At 43.7% G+C, this 11,194-nt stretch overlaps 1 protein-coding gene and 1 long non-coding RNA gene across 5 annotated transcripts in view; one reads left to right on the top strand and one right to left on the bottom strand.

Annotated features, from left to right (window-relative positions):
- Positions 1-261: 261 nt before the first annotated feature.
- LOC128749707 (uncharacterized) overlaps positions 262-11,194 on the top strand; it is an 86,320-nt gene continuing 75,387 nt past the window's right edge. Inside the window, exons 1-2 of the long non-coding RNA XR_008412975.1 lie at positions 262-479; positions 700-760. This is a non-coding gene — a long non-coding RNA (uncharacterized LOC128749707). The remainder of the gene's footprint in view (positions 480-699; positions 761-11,194) is intronic.
- celsr3 (cadherin, EGF LAG seven-pass G-type receptor 3) overlaps positions 1,038-11,194 on the bottom strand; it is a 54,538-nt gene continuing 44,381 nt past the window's right edge. Inside the window, exons 26-36 of one of the 4 annotated variants that reach the window (XM_053849545.1) lie at positions 10,111-10,285; positions 9,448-9,560; positions 9,290-9,369; positions 8,925-9,051; positions 8,734-8,853; positions 7,109-7,206; positions 6,618-6,709; positions 6,314-6,487; positions 4,553-4,747; positions 3,280-4,086; positions 1,038-2,768 (exon numbers count right to left, since the gene is read on the bottom strand). In XM_053849545.1, the coding sequence (XP_053705520.1) occupies positions 2,767-2,768; positions 3,280-4,086; positions 4,553-4,747; positions 6,314-6,487; positions 6,618-6,709; positions 7,109-7,206; positions 8,734-8,853; positions 8,925-9,051; positions 9,290-9,369; positions 9,448-9,560; positions 10,111-10,285 (1,983 nt within the window). In that variant the 3' untranslated portion in view covers positions 1,038-2,766. The remainder of the gene's footprint in view (positions 2,769-3,279; positions 4,087-4,552; positions 4,748-6,313; positions 6,488-6,617; positions 6,710-7,108; positions 7,207-8,733; positions 8,854-8,924; positions 9,052-9,289; positions 9,370-9,447; positions 9,561-10,110; positions 10,286-11,194) is intronic. The other 3 variants (XM_053849546.1, XM_053849548.1, XM_053849547.1) reach the window with 3 other exon arrangements.

Genomic DNA, 11,194 nt, shown 5'->3' with positions numbered 1-11,194 from the left:
GATATCGGACCAATCAGATTGCAATAATGGACTCCTCTGCGTTGATTGGCTAGAAAAGGAAGCATGTGATCTAACGATGACGTCATTATTATGTTGCCTTTACTGTCGTTTCAAAATGTCAAGTTCATTTAGATATTTGCCAAGAAATATGTGTTGGAATTAGTTTAGTAGTGTATACAACTATTACTATATTTTCTTATTTTTATTTAACATTACTGCTTATTGTGAATGTACTGTGCCATTTTCGCCGCTAAGGGGCAATCTTTCCTTACTTTGTGGTCGCTCCACGCTTAGTAATCTGTTTTATGCGCTAATCTCCTTTTTAAATAACATTGTTGAAATTATTAATTAAACTTTGTTTCTATTTATAGTTATAGATATTTCAGATTGGACTCACTCGACCAGCTGTTTGGTCCAAAGTGACGTCAGTTTTTCCCGGTCTTCTAATTGGTTGATTGACTTCCTCAACGTTGTGACCGGTAAGTTCGAAACGTGTCTTGATAAAAAATATATATATTTATGTTTTAAAGTTACATTTTTGTGTCCACAATATGAGACGGTGGACATTGAGGGCATTCTCAACAACTCCATTTGAAGCCAAACTTGAAGCGTTGTCAGCCTCCAATGCTAGCTTGCTAGCTGGCTAGCTCTATGACGGCAGCACTGAATGGAAGTGAACAACTATTATCTCTCTGATAGGATTCAAGTCTCTCGGAAAGAACTTCAGATGGAATTTGGCTTCAAATAATCATCATTGCTGGTGAGTAATTGAATATCTTTTATAGATAACCCAGCGCCAAATTAAACGGCACCAAACACGGAATTTCAGAATAAATACGGGGTTTTTATTCAACTAATATATGAAGTGCGGGTCACACTTTCACTCAGAATTATCTACATGTATTTCTTTATTTTATTGCATCTTTACTTTTACAGACAAATGTGTATAACGAATTAATTCTGCTAAATTCAGACGTGTTAATGTTGGCCTGAAGGCATCAAAAAGTATAACCTCAAGTGACCCCTTGTTGAAGTTTTATTTCCCCGCATGTCTCGTCTCATCAATATTTATCAGCCACTGCCTCGGAATCACAAACAACAGACAAAACTTGCAGCATTAAGTCTTTTTTATTTTAAATTCCAACACTTCTCAAGTTTCCATGGCAACAGGGGAGTAGCTGTTGAAAATAGAACACACAAATCCTCCACCTGACTTCCTGTCCTGTCAGTCAACATCACATAGGTCAACATTTAGCTGGTTCACATCAAATATGTTGGCTGAAGTCAATTAAAATTTATTTTTATCAGTGAAACTTCATCCCTCTCTCTCTCATCTGTGAATCTGTTGTGACCATAAAAAAGTATAAATCAATAAATAAATAAATAAAAATGAAACACTCTTTTTTTACAATGTATAATACAACAATGGTAACTTAAATAAATAATAAATTAATTATCAAAAAATAAATAATGTCTGTACACTTTCAATGTAAATATTACAAAGCTGCAGGATAAAAGTAAAGAAATTAATTCACGTTTGGATACGACGTGTCATGTGATATAAACGCGTTGGACATTTCGACATTTAAATGTCCTCTTCTGCTGCTCTTCATTTTTAATAACCTTTTTTCTATTCACCCTCTGTCTGTGTCCTGGGAAACACCCCTGAAGCTTTTTGCATTTACATTACTAATATCATAAAACCCTTCCAAAAGCCAAGTTCAGAATGAGAGGCAAAAACTTACTCATTCATTGTTAATCTTGTTAAAATTTCTGGTGAATCATTTCAGTGATCTAGAGGCACAAACTGCTGTTAAGTCTGAAGTTAAATAGGTGGTCTTGAGAGCTTGGTGGGAAATTATTTCAGTGCAGCTTGAGGAACAACGCTATGAACACTCGTGAACGTCTTGTGCTGCGACAATGTAGAATCTCATCTGGTGAAAGAACTGACAGTACAATAAAACATGTCTGGTACTTGACACTTTGGCTTGAGCACAAAAGATTTCCTTGAAAGTCCCGGCTGCTGCTGCTGGAGAGGTTTTCTGTGGCGTCTCTTGAGGCAGCTTGAGTTGAAGTGCATCAGCGTGAAGGTACCTGCAGGATGTTTCTGGACACTTAGAGACGAGCCACAGTGACACGATTGTAGAAGCAGCTTCAGACAGCAGCAGGTTGGAGACACACAGAGAGATGACACGTCACATTCATCAACAGAGAAACTGGCGTCACGAAACATCACAGTCTTCACACACCCGACCGTTCACAATCATCTCGTTCCTTGTAGCTTCCTTTACAATCTTGTTATTCTAGCCTTGAACCATAATCTCATTGGACACCGTCTCTGCAACCGTTCTCGTGATGCTGTGAAGTCAAACTGTAGCAGAAAATGTATTTTCTAAATGCACCGGCCTCACGCACAGTCACACGGAGACACCATTGTTTGAAAAAAACTCAAAGAAATAGACTCACAATTTCTTCATCGCCATTGAAAAAGTTACAAAACGTATAAAAAGTTATTTACAGACTTTTTGTTTCCTTTGAGGTGGATGATGATGAGTTTGTGGTGACTGAGTTAGCGATGATCAGAGTTTAGGTAGTCGACTCCTCGTCCGTCTGCGAATGTCGGAGCTGATATGAGATAGAAAAACTAAATCTATACAGGACCTCCAAGCGCCTCTCCCTCCCAGTCCAAAGCTGACAGAGCACTTGTGATCAAATGACCTGTCCGGAGTTTGAAGGTCCATCACGACCAGCCATCACATTTGTGAGCTCTGGAGAAAAGAACACGATTAAAATATTACAAGATTTCAAGTTACACGCAAACAATACAACAGAAAGTTCTGATAAAGCATCTGACTTTGAAACTATTTGATCCTGTTTCCATAAGACTTCATTCAGATCCAAACCTCCAGTTATATTGTCAGCCACCAGGGGGCGTGAGGCCAATGACAAGTGGCGATAGCGCGCTTGAGAAAGAGTTTATTTTAATTATACTAATATTTAAATTTTACTCGCGTTAAATATGATTTAATTGACCGTATGATTTTAATGGTTATCGTAATTTACAGTGATGATCGTCTGTGATATGGGATTTGGTTGTGGGGGTGGGGGTTTGGTCTTGGGTGGAGCCATTGGGCGCAGCAGATGGTCCAGTGAGAACAGAGAAACTGAAAGATGCCAGGACTGATGGCAGACTATTCAGCTATTCACAAGCAGTCTGTTGGGTCAGAGCCATATGGTTTGAACCTGCGACCTGTGAGACATTCTGTCCAGGATACCTACATGGAGGTGTGGTCTCCACCCGTCCTCTGGCATGAGCTGATGAGGAGTGCTGCTCCTGCTCCTCGGAGATGGGGGGAGGCGGCGAGGAGGGGGGCGGCTGGTCCGGGTGTGCGGGCTGCCGAGGGGGGAGCGAGCGCAGCCACTCCCGGCAAGGCTGAGCTCCAACTCCGTTGGTCTCCAGCTGCTCTCTGGACCTGCTGCTCATTAGAGCGCCCCCTAGGTGCTCCCTGGATGATGCTTGTCTGCGGGTGAGACTGTTCAGCTGTGATCGGGATCCACTGAGGTACCCCTCCATCCCTCCGCCCACTGCACCCCCATTTCCACTCAAGTCCTCTCGGGAGGCGTGGATAGTCCCCGTGTGGTGGTTGTCCAGTCTGTCTCTGGACGCTGACAAGTTCTCCCTGGATGAAGAGACCCGCTGGTGGTCCAGTAGACCAGCAAGTCCTGCCCCCTGTCCCAGCTCCCTCCTCCTGGGTAGAAGGTCCAGGTTGTCCCTCGAACCCCGAGAGTCCAGTCGGTCCCTTGACCCCCCTACTGTTTGCCTCCCTAGAGGATCCCTGGATAGCTGTCGCCGGGCAAGCGAGTCCAAGTGCTCCCTGGAGGAGTAACGGGAGCCCGGTTGGGAAAGAGAACCGGAACCTCCACCAGCACCAGCCGTGGCCGAATACATGCGGCCGTACGAGGCAGCAGGAACTCCCCGATGTCCCAGAGTGGAGGTTCGGTACCAGTTAAGCTCGCTGGGCACGCGGCCAACTGTTGAAAAACCCTGAATGGCCGGCGGGCACCCGAGCCGGTTCTTTAGGATTCCTGGAGAGTAGACCAAAAGAGGGGATTGAATTAGACACTAAATGATTAATGTGTCCGTCTATGTTGCGAGAACATCATTATCTCCGTTTGAATGTTCCTGTGTTTTGGCCAACTCAAACAATTTTAAACCTTCATTACATTACTGACATGACTGAATATCTAATAATCCAAGGTTTGAACTTTTTTTATGAATCTTTATTGACAATGTGTGGCCAGTGTTTTATTGCAGTGAACCACATGGGCATCTTAAAACACGATATTAGCTGCATTTCAATCCAGACATATGAGATGTTTATGGGCCCACATTTTTTAAGACTCCATTTATAACCTCTGATTTTATTAAAGGTTCTTTTGGTGGCTTCCTGACGAGCTCTGGTGTTAAGAAAACTACAAGAAGTATGTGAAGAAGTGGTAAATATTTCCTGATCATTGCACGCAATTTTTTCTCTTTGGTTGTCTTCCTCACCCTTGCGGTGTCTTTGCGTCTGCGTTAAGCCGCTTTCGTCCCCGCTGGTCAGCGCAGCATCTGGCTGGTTGTTGTTGGCCGCGTCCTTGCTGTAATCTGCACCCAGGGGGCGCTCTGAGCCCCACTTCTGGAGAGTGTGGGTCTCACACTCCTCCAAAGCTGGCCAGTAAGACAGAAGGTCATTACCATCCAAATCTGTCACACACAAAAACAACCAACATGATCTGGTTATTAGTGCCGGTGACATTTTGGGGGTTGTAAGCCACCGTGGCATTTCTAGATGAAGTAGAGATGAAGCTGTGCTCTTCATTTAACTACCAGGTCCTACAGTACATGTTTTTTTTTTTTATTTCTGAGAAGATGAGCGTGGTCTACTCTGCGCTGCGTTCTCCTATTGCTCACATGGCAGACATGCCAAAGTCAGGACTTCTAGTCTAGTGTAGTACTGAACACTTTTCTCTTCTTCTTGCGAAGAGAATGTAACTAACCTGACAACTGTTCCGCCCTTTGATAGACTACTACTGCTGAGCACATGTTATTCATGTTTGTGCGTCTACTTAAACTCATGTCCTTGAAGTCAATGATCTCACTTACTTTCCTGCCAGGCTTGAATAAATGTCCGTCCCACGACTGGGCCGAATCGATCAGCGCTTTAATGCGCGGACACGATAAACATGACGTTATCTTTAGAGCAAAAGTGACCTTTCAGGGAAGAACCCACGTCCCTATCCACCGCCACTGCTCTCATGATTGATGTTCCAGCATCACATGGGTACACTTAACGTCCATTCTGATCTCAGACCTCGCTTTTAGAGATTCAGAAGCCTTTAAATGCAAAGACTGAATCAATAGATTTATTGATTTGAACGGGAACGGCTACTGTGGAATGCTGGATTGCATTTACATCAGATTGAGTTATGCTTTTTACTTCGCCTTTATAAACATGGCAAGCAGTGTTTTATGTTTTACAAAGGGAATAGATGGAAGTAAAGTCAGAGTTTGGGGAAGATTTAACACCGTTCTTAACCAAATCCCTTACTGTCTCTCTAATCATCTGGTAAACACTCTCCAAATGTATTTAGTTTTTACCTCTATATTTATGGAATTATTTATGACATTTAAGTGAGGCTTTTAAAAAAACTCTATTTTGTGCAGCTCATTCATTGTTTTCTGAGACTCAATAAAACGTTAAAAAGAAGCCACCTCAGATATCTCTGAATCTGAGCCACATCAGAGGTTATAAATGAATATGTGGAACCATATTTAGCCTTTTCAGGTCCATAAAAATAAGTGTCTCACTGACAAAAACGCAGACTCTGTAAAGCAGCAGCAGCAACATCATGCATAAGCAGACTTTTAGGATTTGCATGCATTTAAAGCAGCACATTCTCAATAATCCATCACAGCTAGAAAGGCTGCTGAGTTGGTCTGCAAAAAACATTGTTTATATTCTATCACGTTCTGACAGGTGAGCTGTCAGAGTTTATTTGTTATTCAGCTCGTCCACTTGAATTCTGAGCTGCACCCAACTGTCAGGAAATTGTAACTGGCTGTGTAAAGGTTTGATCTGCTCGACAGAAACAGCCGCACTGGGATCAGTGTCGTAGCGCCCACAGCTGCAGCTCCAACGCTCAGTTCCTCATTCCCTGCCTGCTGAGGCGACTCAGAAGTTCCCTCAAGGAATTCTAGTTTCCATCTTTAAGTCTGACAGCCTCTTTTGTGGAGCGAGAGAGAAAGTGTCGTGCTGAGAAGAATACTTACCTTTGGTGCCGTTTTGAGTTGGCTCGGTGAGAAGACGCTCGCTGTGGTTGGAGCGCTTGAAGCGGCGCTGGATGCGACCACGAAGACGAACGTTGTCGTCGCTCTCAGACGATGGGATGGAGAGGCTTCGCTCCTCCTCCATGGAGAGATCAGAGTCAGAGTCTGAATCCTCTCCTGAGGGATGACAACAATCAGTTCAGTGCATGTTTAACAGGAGACACATTTGATTTAAACCTTAAATTGTTGCAGTGCGTTATCGAGCTTTTACTGACAGGCCACGTTTGATGTGTGAGTGTGTTCATACCTCCATCTCTATGGAACATTGCAACATCCAGGTCTGTTGCTCCAGTGTGGACCAGGTTTTGATCCAGAGTCTGACGGGCCAATAGATTTTCTCTGAAATAATAAGTAGTGAGAGACGAGTGGACACAAAACACACACATCTACACACAATGCCAACTCATGCAAACTAATGGACAGTAGCCACACTCATATCTGAGCCGTACTGTAAGCAGCCCTTCTTCAAGACATTAGTGTGCTCTATATACACAGAGAAGCATCAGTAGTTCTCATTTTTTCAAACTCCTTTGACCCATAAAGTACACAAGAGGCATTTTAAATCACTTAAAGGACATTTGGCCTGAAGCAAGACCATCGCAATTACATGTTGTCTGTTAAGCAATATGTTGTCTGGCTATGTGGGATCAGCGGTAGAGACAGTAGCTTGGTGTATGGCATGCAATGGTTCCCGTCGCTCTAACTCTAAAGTTGTATTTGTTTGCTGTGTTGACATACCTGGCGGAGCTGACAGAAGAGATGGTGGACGTTCCCAGGGTGATGCGGTGGAGTCCACTCTGCTCTAGAAGGGATGTGTTATGATATGGGTTCTGTGCCTGGAAACGGACAGTGACGCTGTAAGTTTGGAACTAATATCAAACAAAACAGTTGGGATTCGTAGCAACAGTCAATAAACAAGTGGACTACAGCAGAGTTTTTCAACACTCATGGTTCATTGAAAAAATCATGGGGCACACCACCAAAGGAACCTCCGCCAAAGTGCGCTTGTGCTTAAAGTTCTGTAGAAAATCCCCATTCATTTGTGAAACACTGTAGCTACTGACACTTCTTGTTGTTATTTTGCAAGGCTATTTGCAGAAACAAATTGCAGAAAATGTATTCGTTTCAAATGTGTCCAGAAAGGGGTGGGCAATATGGCAAAATGTATTTATTCATTTACTTGCTAATTTATTTATTTATTTTTTGTTTCATCATGTCTCTTTTGCATGATTTTATTGTAGTTTTGACCTTCCAGACAAATCCTTAGCATTCTTTGCCTGAACTTGCTTCATCAAAACAATTATTTGTTCTCTTTTCACATTTTGGAGCACATTTATTTGATTGTGCATTTAGTTTTTCACCAACTTTTAATCCACAAAACAAACTTTGACAGTCCATGAGTATCAATAAAGTTTCAAAGTAAAACGTCACGTTAGCCGTTAGCTCTGTTAGTTCTGCGGTGCAGACAGTCTTTGGCGTTGCAGGGCCGACAAGGATCACTCCCTCCATCGTTCTGTCATGGAAGTGTGTGGTCAAATTAGAGGTGCATCAAGTTTAATAACAGTTGGAAGTTGCGCACAGCACCGCAGCTTTGACTGACGGACAGTGCATCAACACACTGTAGCTCTACAGTATAGTGTACAGAAAGAATGCGAGCGAATCCATGGGATCTCCTCACGTTGGTTACTCCTCAACACGCTCTATTATTTATTGTCATCATATGGCCCACCTCTATCTCCGGACAAGTGAGGTGAAATTGCAACAATTTCCCACGACTCTCGTCTCTCACGGCGCACTAGTGTTCCGCAGCACCCCGGTTGAAAAACGCTGAACTCCAGTACTACTGTTCCGGATCACTGCGAGGCAAATCTCATTAGATAAATGAGTGTATCATGTCACTCCTATTAGGGACCAGAACGGTGATTTGTTTACTAGCACTGCATTAGGTGACTCAATGTAAGACAAGCGTTGAGGGGGGAAATGAGAGGAAGGAAGTCCCTCTTAGCTGTAGCCACACTGAAATAAGAAAGTGATTCTACATGACAGGGGTCAGAGTGTAGTGAGCAGGATGCTATTAGAGACTCGAGGAAGACAAATGAGAGTGACCGAGAGCGGGATCCCGGATTGCCTTAATGACACACACTCGCTTTTGCTTAAGCGGTCCAAGAACCGGGTCGAGGTGCAGTTTTATGTGGGTCAGTCTAAAACCCCCTGAAGGCTGATGGAGAGACGACAGGGAGGGATGAATAGAAGACGGAGCACGACAGGAACATCCGTGCTGCCTGGCTTTCAGCTCTCAGCATGTCAGATTTGCTCCTCGGTTTGTGTTGAAAACAAACTGAATCATTTGAGGACCAACTCACAGAATTCTGTGGCGGTTTTGGTGGGTCTTCTGCGGGGCTCTTTTTTCCCAGACAAGAAACACTCCAGGCCTCCTGAACCTCAGAGTTGAACACAGTGAAGACCAGCATCACTGACAGACCCTGGACAAAAGGAGAGAAGTGTTGTGTTAGTTGTGGGTATAAAAATTAGCAAATATGAATTCTGATCTGACCTGCACGAGGCAAAGGACATTGAAAATGTAGTAGAATGCTAGGATGCTGTTGTTTACTGCCATCAGACCGCACAGCCAGGTGGAGGTAGCCACGAGTAGCAGCATGAAGGCATTACGGATTGTAGCTCTGGAACAACACAAAAACAACCGTGCAGGGAGAAAAAGATTGTCAATTTAGCATTCAAGGAAGGTTTTGTGAAGTGGATGTTTCATGAAAAACAAAAAGCAGCAAGACAACAATGTCATGTTGCAAACTCAAATGTCATCTTTGCCGGCATAATAACATCTGTCTGTGCAGATGAGCTGTTTTTTTTACTCTCTAAATATTCTTTGAACGATGAAGAGATTTAAGGCATGAAACTCACATGACTGTCAGCTTCTTGGTTTCTTTCTGAGAGGGATTGCAGGACATTTTGGCGACAATCATGAAGATCCCTCCATTCATCTGTGATAACAGAGATTAGTACTGATGCCAAATGTCTCTTCTGGTTTGAATAACAAAACAGGCAAAGACAATCTTTACCAGAATGACGATTGCGATTGGACCAGCAAAGCTCCAAATGAGTTTGTCGTAAATGGAGATCCAACAAAAATCCGGGTTGCCGTAACCTTCTGGGTCCAAACCAACAGCCAGACCTGTGGGTGAAGAGACACACTTGTTCAGGAGAGATTGTAAAACAAGCTGCACAAATGTTTTCAAATGAAAAAGAATTATCTTTTGACCTATAAGTGAGAGGAGTTACAGTCGACAGGTAAATGGCTGAAGTGCATTTGTGTGACGGCACTAAATGAAGTCTCTAAGTAGCTGTTGGTGAATGTATGTTTTATTGCTTAACAGCAACAAATTTAGCTGACGGCTCAGTGTGAGCAGAAGAGGAAGACTGAGTAGAGCGCTGACTGACACAGGCTTCAAGTATTTGTCAGGGGAGAAATTGCTCGTGCTGTCTGTAAGAGTGTGAGTGTGTGTGTGTGCGCGCCTGCCTCGGTGTGTTGTGTGTATAATCTTGATATTAAAATGTCACTAGGAGCCGGCTTGTGTCAACACAGCACCTTATCTTCACTGCCAGGCGTACAGCATGAGTCTGAACGCACAAATGTAGCTTACAATGAGACGGTGGCGAGAGCGGGAAGTGCCACGTTTCCCCCCAAAATCATGCACGTTGGGAAGTTTATGGCTGTGTGTTACCAGTGATGATGGCAGGCACGCCCCAGCCGATGGCGTAGTAGAACCTCATGGCGCCGAAGTTGATGTTGCGCTGTTCAGTCTGCATGCGGTAAATGTGAAGCCCCTCCACAAACATCCAGGCGAAGGTGGACATGAAGAAGTAATGCAGGAGGATGGCGACGACAGTGCAGAGGAACTGGAACAGAAATATATGCAGTTCATGTCGGACAGGAAAGAAAGTTCAGTTTGTTAGCAGTTGAACGTGCGAACTAAACAGCAGATGGAAGACTCGGTGGGAATAATCTGTGGTGTTGATTTGCAGATGTCAACATACATCTTGGCAAATTTTTATGTCAGCACACTGTCACTATTTAATTATCCAATTACCGCTCCCCTTGGTCTCCAGGACTGGCAGTAAACGACCAGCAGGAATGCAAATTAATATTGTTGCTGTGCTGAATTATAGTAACAGCACGGAGGAGAGCGCTGTTTGTGCGATTATGGCTCCATCAGGACGGAAAAGCACGGACCGTCTTGAAGGGCTTTCAAGGCAGTGAGGTACAAGTGAGGTACAACTGGCATGAGGCCAAAGTTCAGCAGTTTTGTTTGGATTAGTTTGGTTATAATTGTCGTCATTCATTAAGTTAAGTTTTGTTAAGTTCATAATAAAGAGCAATGAGGGATTGAATAGTTTTGGACAGTGACCTTGTGACGGTTAAATTATTTCACCATATACAGTAGAAGTCTTTCTGAAGAGTGATTTTAATTCTGAAAGAACAAAGTGTCTCATATGACTCAGAGCGCCGAGAGCTATTCAGGAGACTCCAGCCAGACGGTGAGTTTAACACTCCCACATTTGCACACTGAAGTGGAAGCACACACACACACCAGACTGAAGATAATACCAAATATGTCCAAGCACACATTCACTGACGTGTTGGTGTGGTGCGTGCTGACATACACTCCGAGGCATTAGCTACATGAATTGGCGAGCATATTGTCCAGCTGAGGAGCACCAGCCCCGCTGCAGGAGGCCGGCGGTCCGCAGTGTCGGGGGAAACCGCTTAATTAATTGGATTTCATGCTGAGTGAACACAAACTTATG

This window comes from Synchiropus splendidus, chromosome 18, assembly GCF_027744825.2.
Source record: "Synchiropus splendidus isolate RoL2022-P1 chromosome 18, RoL_Sspl_1.0, whole genome shotgun sequence".
In the NCBI taxonomy this organism is placed as follows: domain Eukaryota; kingdom Metazoa; phylum Chordata; class Actinopteri; order Syngnathiformes; family Callionymidae; genus Synchiropus; species Synchiropus splendidus.
Note: the sequence above shows the minus strand (reverse complement) of the source record. Positions and strands in the feature narration are given on the sequence as shown.